General features: G+C 51.2%; 1 protein-coding gene across 1 annotated transcript; it reads right to left on the bottom strand.

Moving 5' to 3' along the window:
- Positions 1–334: 334 nt before the first annotated feature.
- LOC100055356 (mas-related G-protein coupled receptor member X4-like) lies at positions 335–11,233 on the bottom strand. The gene is made up of 3 exons (XM_001489576.4): positions 4,876–11,233; positions 3,953–4,301; positions 335–1,825 (listed from the first exon to the last, which is right to left on the bottom strand). The coding sequence occupies exon 3, from the start codon at positions 1,398–1,400 to the stop codon at positions 405–407; it is 996 nt and encodes a 331-aa protein (XP_001489626.2). The 5' UTR covers positions 1,401–1,825; positions 3,953–4,301; positions 4,876–11,233; the 3' UTR covers positions 335–404.
- Between the last annotated feature and the right edge of the window lie 305 nt (positions 11,234–11,538).

Here is an 11,538-nt window from a genome sequence, read left to right on the forward strand (position 1 = left end):
CCATCGCTTGTGCAAGCAATAAACCTTTCTTCCCCTGCTTCTGCCTTGGTTATGCTTTTCGGCTCTGCAGTCACCAAGACATGAACCCATTGAGTTCGGTTCACAGCCTCTCCCTAGGAGCAGAGGGCTGTGGGAAGCCTGGATAAGCAAAACTAGCAGAGGAGACTTCCAGAAGGAAGATACAAGGAGGAAAAAAACAGACCTAACAGGCACTTGCTTGTAAATCTCAATGCAAAGCATGGAGGCCAATCAACTCGAACACGATTATTTCTCATAACGAATTTGTGTAAGAGATGGGGTGGCTGTGCCGGCCTTTAAAGTAGATGTGGGATGGGCGGCCCCTCATGCAGGGTCGGATCTTGAGGCTCCAGCAGAGCTGCCCTCTCCCTGGGCTCAGGGGGACATCAGGTGTCGTCTGGGGACGGCGGCTCTTCTGTGCTCAGCTCCACGTCCTCCGTCAGCGCGCTCTGGAGCACTTCCCTGAGAGGCTTCCGGCCCCGCTGTTGCCTCTGCCTTCCCATGAAGAAGTAAATGAGGGGGTTGACCCCGCTGTTCAGGGTGGAGAGGAGGTGGAGGATGGGCAGCAGGATGTCAAAATAGGGGAAGGAGGGGGAGAGCCTGTGGGCCAGCAAGCCTGCGCCGAGAGGCAGACCGAGCACCAGGAAGGCCAGGACCGTGAGAAGGACGATCCTGGAGAGCCTGGCGGGCTGTCTCCGCATGGAGAAGCACTGCACCCTGATGAGCAGAACCAGGCTGGACACACAGAGCACCAGAAAGGTAAGCAAGAACATCCCATAATAGACCAAGTTTACTACATCACACGAGAAGGCCACAAAGTGGACACACAAGAGCACAGAGATCCCCGGACACAATGACAGCCCCCAAATCAGAGCGCACGCGATGGCCGAGAGCTGCGCCGGGCGGCGGCATCTGTACCAGATGGGGAAGAGCACGGACAGACAGCGCTCGACGCTGACAGCCATCAGCAGACTCAGACCCCCCAGGTAAGAAGAGAAGGTGACCCCTCGTATGAGCAGATTGAGCGCAGCTACGGAGCGATTTAAAACCAAAAGTAGGAACCTGACGCTTTTGCAGAAGAGGAAGGCGAAGTCGGCACCGGCCAAGGTGAGGATGTAGACGGAAAAGGGGTTCCTCTTGATGCGGAACCCGAGCAGCCAGATGACCATGCCGTTCCCCACCAACCCACAGAGGCTCACGAGCACAATCCCAAGGAAGAGAGTGTTCTCGTAAGCGGAAAAGGCGTGGGCCCCATCCACACTCGTGCCGTGTGCTGTTGCGTTCGCCGCCGTTGGTAACTCAGACCCGTTGTTCGGGTGTGACGGCCAGGGCTGCGGTCTGGGAGAGACGCCCGTGGGGTCATTTCGGGGCTCGTGAGCCATCTGCTCGCCCTGCTGCAGGGGTCACCCCTGTGAAGATGGAGATGGGGGAGGGGCCTGGACCCTGAGTTTGGGGATGATCCCGTTCACTCCACTCCACCAGCCTCCAGCTTCAGACCCTCCCCCGAGCCCGGGAGCAAGGACAAAGCGTGTGAGCTGCGGAGGGTCCTCCCAGAACTCTGCTCCTGGCAGCCACGATGCTGGCACGTGCAGGTGACCACCTTGCCTGGTCCCAGGGCCAGTCCCTCTCCCTGGAAGCTCCTGAAGAAATCCTAGACTTGCATGTCCCCCAGAGCCCAGGCCGGAGCCTGAGAGCCCGTCCCTCTAACCTGCTGGAGGGACCTCGCTGGGGCGACTGCTCCCGCCTCGCATTGCAAATCTGCAACTCGTCTCTCTTTTCACCATCGGCTTCTTTTCTTGACTACATTCTGTAAGTTTGCAAATCAATAGAATCATCAGAAAAGAGAAGTATGTTTACATAAGAATGAATATTAATAAAATTGTATAAATTGAACACCAGTAATATACAAAAATGTATTTGTCCATTTGCTTTCAGCTATTATCGTGCACAAAATACACAACAGTAGTGTTGGCTCCGACTCAGTGGCATTTCCATCATGACTCATTCACACACACGTGCACACACACACACGATGACTTCTGAATGCACGAAAAACTGCTTTGAGCGTGTCACAGGAAAGATGTGCAGTGTCACTGTCTTACTGAACGCTTTAGAATTGGTTTGAAGGCAGAACCACTTCTTTATGACCCTATTTATTAGCATTTATTTGTGCATCCTCTTCCTTCCGTTGAACGGCTGTGCTTGTATTGAAGAATTCCATTAATAACTGACGTGCAATTCGATTCCATGTTCTACCACATAAAACCCCTCGCAGAAGGCCGTGTGCTCAGAGACGGTTCTGCATTGAATGGTGTCCCCGGGACGGCTGCTTGTGAGCATCTGGCCTTTCGGGTGCTCTTTGTGGTTGACAGGTGGCATCCCCACGTTCCAGGCTGTGTTCTAGGCACTCAGCTCGCGGCTGGGCTTGTGTGAGGCCGGCACGGCTGCACTGGCATCGGGAAGACGGCATCATCCTGTGCCAGCTCCCATTTGTGCTCCTGGTGTCCCCTATCGGAGGTGACAGCTCAGGGGGAAGTCCTTCACCCTGTGTCCTACACAACGCCTGGTGCCCCTCCCAGCAAATTGTATTTATGGGCTTTTCTCTCTGCTCCGCTCTAATCTCTTCAGTGGCAGCACTGAATGGAACCAAGGAGACATTTATTAACAAATCTTTACCAAGTAGTTATTTTCTTAAGTCAATTCTGTCCCTTTAATTGGAATTTTAATTATGATTTCACTTTGTGAATGTTGATAATGCACGTAACAAAGAATTAGAATTTCTAGTAAATTCTCAAATCTTAGAGCCTCAAATCTTAGGCTACTATTTGGTACAAGATCTGATAAGTAATCTATTTGATTTATAATACATTTAATACTCATTAATTCAAATTTACAAATTAACTTACAAAGTTATGTCCAAAGGGAGACTACTTAAGCATTGAAATTCACACCCACATTTGTTTCCCTCATGACTTAACAATATCCCAAACTAGAAGAATACACAAATCTCGTTCACCAGTGGCACAAAGAGACTCATGTGAGAAACTGGAAGAAATAGCTGCTTAGAGTTCGCGTGAAGGGCTCCCTCAACACCAAACCAGACCGAGCCAACTGCCAGGCTCACGGAGCGCTCCAAACACGCTCCCTGGAGAAAACATCTCATCAAGCGCCAGGGGACATAGTTCGTCTTCCTGCCAATATCCCCACTGAGACCACTTTCAACTTTAAGGTAAAAAACTTAGCTATCTTTTTCACAAGACAACAAGACAGTGACCGGCCTATCGATGATGCGGGAATGTTTGTTGACCGGATGAAAAAGTTAACGTCACAGTTAGGTTCTAAGAGAGACATCCGTTTTTCCGCGCCCGAGCAGCTGGCTGGGACGGGCCCTGTTCCCCGTTTCTTCCCACTCCTTTCTCCTGCTGCATCTCGTCACCTGGCTGTTTTTCTTTAACTGCACAGATGGCAGACACCCAGGGAACACTTCGTCACCGGATAACCCCGGCGGCTCCTTATCCATGGCTCTTTGGACGCTTGCTATTCAATTTCATTTCTGTTTGCAAACGAGAGAGTGATTTCAACGAGCTCCTCTCTGCTCTGTAACGTCTTCAGAGGAGAAAAGAAAATCCTCACACCTCCTACCCCGCTTCCCCCCTCCCCTCGCTCCCCAACAGGCTCAGGCTTCGACGGAACTGCGTCCGCCTTCTAAGTCCTGGGAGGCAACTGCTTCATCAAATGCGTTACAACCGCATAGCATCAGTCCCACGTTCACCGCCTGCCGTAGGAGTGTCTTCACCGCTTGGCACTTGAGCTTTAAGTAAAGGCTGACGATTAATTTTTCTGTTATGAGAAATCCGCCCCACAGCTATAAAAGATAAAAGGGCTGTAAGAAGCAAAAGGGCTTAAGTGCGATAGAAGTTTGTTTCTCACTCACCTACGCGCCAAACTGCTGCTCCTGATGAGCGGGTGGCAAGTGTGTGTCCCCTCCTCTATGCGGAGCGGCGGGAACACGGGCTCTGCCCATTTGCTGGCTCCAGCATCTTCAGCACAAGTCTCCAGGTGTCTCTGGGATGCGCTCACCCACCAGGAAGGAGGATGGACAGCACATGTGAGCACGTGACATGGGAAGTCCTCGCAGGCTCGCGTAGAGGCGGCTCACAACTCTCCTCCTTCGTTCAAGCAGCCAGAACTCCGCCACACGGGTCCTGCTGACCAGAAGGGGGTCTGGCAAACGAGGTCCAAACTGGGAGCAAAAGGACGGTATGAAACACAGCCAGTCAGCTCTAGAGGGTTCAGAGAAAAAGAGAAGGAACAATATATAATATGTATTTATGTAGTGTTATATTATTATTTATTATATATATTATATGATATATAACTTTCTTGAAAATAAATGACTATTTACTTTACCAGATTAAAATAAAGCAAATTAAAAGAAATGGACACAAATCAATGTAACTCATCATAGCAACAGACTGAATAAGAAAAAGCACATGATTATGTCACCAGACGCAGAAAAGCATTTCACGAAATTCAACACCCATTCGTGATAAAGTCTCTCAAAATATGAACAATCGAAGGGAACTTCCTGACCCCGTAAAGGGTTCACATGAAAGACCCACAGCCAACATCACACTCGTCGGTGAGAGGCTGACACCTTGCGCTCTGAGAGTGGGAACAGGGCAAGGACATCCTCTGTCACCACTCGCCTTCTGTCCTACGGAGTGCAATTAGATCAGAAGAAGAAATAAGTGGCACGTGATTGGAAAGGAAGAGATAAAACTGTCTTTGTTCACAGACGACACCCAGCAGCGGAGGTGTGTCTAGAGAGAGAGGTGACTTCAAGGGTTGACTTACGCAGTTGTGGGGGCTGGTCCCGGCCACACCTGCAGGGTGGGCGGGCAAACTGGAGACCCAGGGGAGCGCCGACGGTGCAGCCTGGAGCCCCAGGGCCGCCCGGAGGAGAATCCCTCCGCTGGGGATGGTCAGTCCTTTCCATCAAGGTCTTCACCTGACTGGATGAAGTCCACGCATCAGTAATCTGATTACAGAGGCTGATGGGCTCTACTCAAAGGCTGCTGACTCAAACGTTAATCTGCCTAAAGAATATCTTCACAGAAAAGGGAACGCTTGTGCGCTGCTGGTGGGAATATAAATTGGTACAGTCATTATGGGAAGTAGTTTAGAGGTTACTCAAAAAATTAAAAATAGAACTACGATAGGATCGAGCATTCCCACTTCTGGGTATATATTCAAGGGAATGGAAACCCTCTCACAGAGAGACCTGTGTGCCAGGTTCACTGAGCCTTATTCACAGCAGCAAAGACAGGGAAACAGCCGGAATGTCCATCACAGATGAATGCACATACGTATACGTATCTCATTTTCTTAATTTTTCAACAAAAAAAAGAAGGAAATCCTGCCATTCACAACAACATGGATGGGCCTGGAGGACACTACGCTGAGTGAAATAAGTCAGACACAGAAAGACAAACAGTGCATCATCTCACTTATATGTGGGTCTGAAAAGATGGAACCAGGAGTAGAATGGGGTTTGTCAGGGGCTGCAGGTGGAGAGACGGGAGAAGCTGGTCAAGGGTACAAGCTTCCAGTCACAAGGTAAGTTCTGGGACTCTAACGGACAGCAGTATGACGATATTTAACAATATGGTATCGTATACTTGAAATTTGCTAAGAGGGTAGACCTTAAATGTTCTCACCACATACAAAAAAAAAAAAGAGAAAAGAAAAGAAAAAGCAATGGTAACTATGTGAGATGATGGATATGTTAATTAGCCTGACTGCGGTGACTACTTCAGGGTATAAGTACATCAAAACATCAGGTGGTGTGCCTTAAATAAACACAATTCTTAATTATCAATAATACCTCGATAAAGCTGGAAGAAGAAAGAAATGGAACAAAAACACCTTCATGGAAACATCTAGAACAGTGTTTGATCACATATCTGGGTACCGTGGCCTGGCCAAGCTGACACATACAGCTGACCGTCACACGGACTTCTGGCATCATAAACGCAGTGCACACATTAGGGGAAAGGGGTGGAATCCAGCTTCTTTTCTCTCTCTGTACCCCTAGAGCTAAAGCCAGGGACATCTGTGAAGGAACAGACAGGACGAGGGGCAGCCACAGTGCAGCCTCGTGGCTTTGCTGCATCCTGGGACCCAGAGATGCGGCTCCGCAGCTCGCAGGCCCGTGACTGCGCGTGCTCGGGGAGAACAATGGACTCCTTCGGACCAGGGAGCGTCTTGTCGGAAAGGCGAAAGCTGAGAGGCGCCACGCTGACTCTGAGCCCCTCTCTCAGAGACGTCCCTTCGGGATGACGTGGTTTGAGCAGGTGTGGTGCGCACGGAGCCAGGTTACCACGGTCCCGGCAGGTGCGGGCCCCACTCCCTGTCCCAGCTCGCTCTTCTCTCCCGTTAGGATCTAACGTGTGCTGGTTTTAGGGTGTCACTTTCGGAGATCGGTGTCATTTTCTTTAGTCCCAAGACTTGTGCTTTCAATTTTCCTTTGGGGAAGCTGCCCGCAGGAAGCCCACGTTTCAAGCCTCTCCTACTTACTGGCTATTCCAGCACCGCTTGCTCTCAGGAGGTTTAAGAAGCAAATGAAGGAAACAGCTGGAGCCAAGTGCTCAGGGGTTGGCCCCTCCGAGGCTCTTGGCGTCCCTGCCTCTGTCTCCTGAACCCTCCTTTGCGTTCTCCAGGGGGACAAGCAGACCCAGCCCAGCCTGCCCCCCAGACCCTGGAGGTAGCCACAGCAGGGGCGAGCCGGTGGGAAGCATGTCCCATGTCCCAGACAGCCCCGCAGAGCAAGGAACAGAGACGCCGAGAGCGCTCGAGGAGGACAGAGCGGGTCAAGGTCAGAGGACGGAGGACAGACATTTGTTCTCACCTGCATCTTCTCGCAGAGGCTGGGGCGTCCTGATGCACGGGGGCCACTGGAGGGTCTCGGTGGCTGGCGGAGGCCTGAGGTTCTCCCCACAGCACAGGCTCAGAGAGAGCTCCCTCAAGCGCACTGTGCTCAGACGCTGCCTGCAGGCTGAGGACCAGGGTCTGCGGCTGGTCCCAGTGACTCCCTCCTGCACTTTACACTCCTGCCGTCACGTGGGTCTCACTCGGATGACACCCTCGGAGCCTATGGGCGCTGTGAGGCATCATCACTGATTTTCTAGAAGCAATCTCAATGGAGAGTGCTCATTCCATGCACTGTAATTGCAAATACTCAGAACACAGCTCACGTACTCTAGGAAGATGAGGCTCCATTTATTTCTAAACAACCATTTCAATATATTATTAAGAGAAAATATTGACTCAGCCACAGACTTGCTGAAATATCTGGTCATCTCCACTCTTCTTCATCGATGGAAGTTAACAGTTAATTCTGATTATCAAAGTAGAAGCCAGTGACCTCAGGATGAGCAAGGTCCCATCGAAGCAGCCCCGGACTGCTCACTGCTCTCCTGTTCGCTCTGCTTGGGCCACAGTGGCCCCCAGAGCTCCCGCCTCTACCTGCCTCAGGGCCTTTGCACTTGCTGAGGATTTTTATGTGAGCTGTCCCACCACTGTCAGCACAGAAAATGGGCGCTGATGTCCGCTGAGTGAATTAATAAGCACGTTTCCTTCTGGAATCAGTGACCACTCTGCAGTGCTTACCTTACATATGGTATCTTTGTCAGAAAACATCCTCATCCATGCTGTTTAGATTAATTTGGTGGTTGGGGAAAAGAACCTAACATACAGCAGTCTTCACAAAAGCCACGTCCTTACAGCGGCAGAGAGAGACCCACTTAAACGTTCTATTGTCTCTATTTTGGCTGCCGTGGAACAAGAGGCAGGCGTGTGAGATACAGACCTCTCCATGGGTTCGGTGGTATGACCACTGTCCTTGAACCCAGACCAGAGGGGGCTGCCACAGAGTAATTGACGGGCCTTGTTTTCCCTCCCTAGACACTGTCCCTGGGTCACAGGTCACACAAAGACCAGCTGTGTGGCTCCACTGGTCACTGGTCCTTCCCACGGGGCAGCTGAAGCCTTGAGGACAATTTCCACTGGAAAGGGAATGTGGGATGAGGAGCTGCCCGAGGACCCAGACCGGGGAGGGGATGCAGAGGGAAAGGACTGCCGGCGTCCTCTCGTTTCAGGTCCAGGTTCCCGAAGTCTGGTCCGTGGAGGGAAACGTGTGTGGAATGAACCCTCTGCGGGTCTCCAATCTGGCTGCTTTCCAGGGCCTTGTGGGGACAAGCCTGGCACCAGTGCAAAGGCAGAGCCCCGACAGCCCCCTTTTGGGACCTGGTTCCTCCGAGGTCCTGCATCTGCGCCAGTGGCGAGGTAGCATTTTGACGGGAAACAGAGCGCTCGTTCCCTGTGCCTTGAAACGCTGCAGGAGAGCGGGGAAAGCCCTGCCTCCACCTCACCCCCGATGCTCAGCGCTGCCAGAAAGACCCTCGCCTCTCGCCCCTCTGTCCTCTGCCCCCCGAGTCACCCCCAGGCCTCTCCTGTTCCCTCGCTCTCTGAGTGCTCCCTTTAAGGAGGACTCTGCAAGGCGAACTCGGCCACGTGCCCACCTTGACCTGCTCTGAGCTGGGATGCGTTGGGAAACTAAGAAAGAAAAGGGAAAACCCAGGGCAGAGGGGGCCTGGTGCCTCCTCACTCTCGCAGTGGGGCCACTGTCATTGAAAAATTGCCCGGATGCTGGTTCACTGAACTCAGCTGTTTCACCAAATGCTACGTCATAAACACGGTTCCATGTCCCTCCAGCAGCAGCGTCACCGTCAGCCTTAAATGCCGCAGATAGTCCTGCATCAACTCATGTGCGCTATACGAAACTTAAAATAGCACAGCGTTTCAGAACCACCGCCTCATGAAGACTCTTACGCTGAGAACATGTTTACAAACACACTTCCCAACGTCTCTGCAGGAGTCTGCGCAGGACGCGCACAGTTCTAAAGCTGGGGACGTTGTCACCACCCGCCCTTCCGAGTAGAGGCAGCAGTCTGCAGGATCCACAGGTCACATGAGGGCACCCAGGCCCTGACCCCCTGCTGCAGCGAGGCCATGCCAGTCGCTGATTTCACTCTGATTCTACTTCTTAGAGTCTTGCGATATAATTATATTTTCTCTCCATTTGAGTTTTACTTCCCTAAATAAACATTTGATTTTGAGACAACTGTACGATCACATGTAATTGTCAGAAATAACCCAGAGCGATTCCAGGTACCTCGTACCCTCCTCCCCCCATGGCAGCATCTTACAAAACTCTAGCTCCAACATCGCCCCAGGATGTGCGGTCGACACAGTCAAGACTCAGAACACTTTCATGCCCACGGGGTCCCATGATAGCCACACCCATTTTGAATCAGCCCTCAACCCCGGCAACCACCAGTCTAGTCTCCACTTCTACCTTTTGTCACTTCAAAGTATTAAATCAATGAACTCATGCCGTCGAGCAGGTGGCATCCGTGGCCGGTCACCAGTAGAGATCTGAGTGCTTCTGCCCCCTGCCTCTCAGCACCTGAGACACCAGGAAACCGGTACCTCAGTATCTCGCCGAGGAAAACACAAGGCAGCCAAGAGTAGGTGGAACAAGCCTTCCTCACAGACAAGAGACAGAGCAAGCTCAGACTCAGGAGGGGGCGCTGGTCCCCAAGGCCAGCAGGTCCCTCCTGGCAGCTGACGCAGGGCCATTGGCCTGCACACACCCCTCTTGTGCCACAAGAGGACCCATATTTTCCTCCATCTGCCCTGCAGGGGACACAGACAGGAGTGGGGTGGGCCAGGCGCCATATGACGCACCTGCTTTATCAGAACAAAGGAGCATTCGTGGAGTCTGAAACAGGAAAGACATTCCCACGCAAGGTGACAGGTCCAGCACAGCTGGGAGGCCCCTCGTGTCTCAGGGAGGAAGTGCTCCAGGCTCAGGGCCCATCCCCGCGTGGCCGAGGAGGGGTCTAAAGGCAGCGTGCAGGAGACCGCTCTCCCCAACACTCGCTCTACGTGACCTTCAGAAATTGACTTTTCTTCACTCCGCGTAATTTCTTGTAGATTCATCCAGGTTGTTCTATGAATCAACAGTTCCTTCCTTTTTAGTGCTGCGCAGTCTTCCACGGAACAGATGTCACCCGGCTTTTTACCGTTTGATCCACTGAAGGACATCTGGGTTGTTTCCAGTTTTTGACCATCGTGAATAAAGCTGCTGTAAACATTCACGCACATGGTTTTGTGGGAACAAAAGTCTTCAATTCTCTGAGACAAAATTTAGGGGTGCAATTGCTGGGTCGAGTGGTAGTTGCAGATTTGGGTTTTAAAGAAACCGCCAACATCTTTTCCAGGGAGGCTGGTCCGTTTTCCATCCAACCAGCCGTGTGGGAGGGATCCAGTTTGTCTGCATCCTGGCCAGCGTTTGGTGTGTTTGCTATTTTCATGTCGCCATTCTGACAGGTGAGAGGAGAAATCTCATGTGGTTGCAACTTGCACCCCCTGGTGGCCACAGACACTGACCATATTTTCATTGGCTCATTGCCACCTGTGCGTCCTTCTCGGTGGGGACATCTCTCCACGTCTTTCCCAGGACTCGTCGGATTGTCGGCTCTTCTTGCGTTGAGTTCTGAGAGCTCTTTCTGTCTTCCAGACACGAGTCCTGGTTGGACACACGATGTGCAAACATTTTCTCCGTCTGTGTAACTTGCCTCGTCATCCTCTCAACAGGATCTTTCTCAGGGAAAAACCTTTTCATTTTAATGAGCTGCAACTTAATTTTTCCTTTTATAAATTCTGCTTTTGATGTCGAGTCTAAGAAATCTTCACCTAACCCTAGATCCTGAAGATTTTCTCCTCTGCTTTTTTCTAGAAGTTTGACAAGTTTACATCTTACATTTAAGTCTGATCCTCTGAGCGAGTTCCTACACATGGTCTGAGGTCTGGGACAAGGGCAATTTCTTCACCTGTGTTCGTCCGATTCTTCCAGCGACCTTTTTTTACGAAAGCTCTGTTTCCTCCACCGAATTGCTTTTGCGCGTTTGTAGCAAATCAGCTGAGCAGATTTGGGGGGGGTTATTTCTGGGTTCTCCATTCTGGTCATTGAATTATGTGCTATCCCTCCACCAAGACAGTGCAGTCTTGATTATGGGGCTATAAAATCTGTCTTGAGGGACCCGCCCCGTGGCCAAGTGGTTAGGTTCGCTTGCTCTGTTTCGGCGGCCTGGGGTTTCGCCGGTTTGAGTCTTGCGTGCAGACCCAGCACTGCTCATCAGGCCGTGCTGAGGCGGCGTCCCACACAGCAGAGCCACAAGGACCTACAACTAGAATATACAACTACTTACTGGGCGGCCTTGGGGGAGAAGAATAAAAAAAAAAAGAAGAAGAAGATTGGCAACAGGTGTTAGCTCAGGTGCCAATCTTTTTAAAGAAAGAAGAAAAATCCACCTTGAAATCAGACAGACTGATCTCCCACTTTATTCTGTCTTTTTCAAGGTTATTTTAGCTTTTCTAGTTCTTTTGCCTTTC

This window comes from Equus caballus, chromosome 12 (assembly GCF_041296265.1).
Source record: "Equus caballus isolate H_3958 breed thoroughbred chromosome 12, TB-T2T, whole genome shotgun sequence".
Classification (NCBI taxonomy): Eukaryota; Metazoa; Chordata; class Mammalia; order Perissodactyla; family Equidae; genus Equus; species Equus caballus.

Coding starts and splice junctions, on each gene's coding strand:
- LOC100055356 (XM_001489576.4), bottom strand. CDS start 1,400: ATGGCTCACGAGCCCCGAAATGACCCCACGGGCGTCTCTCCCAGACCG.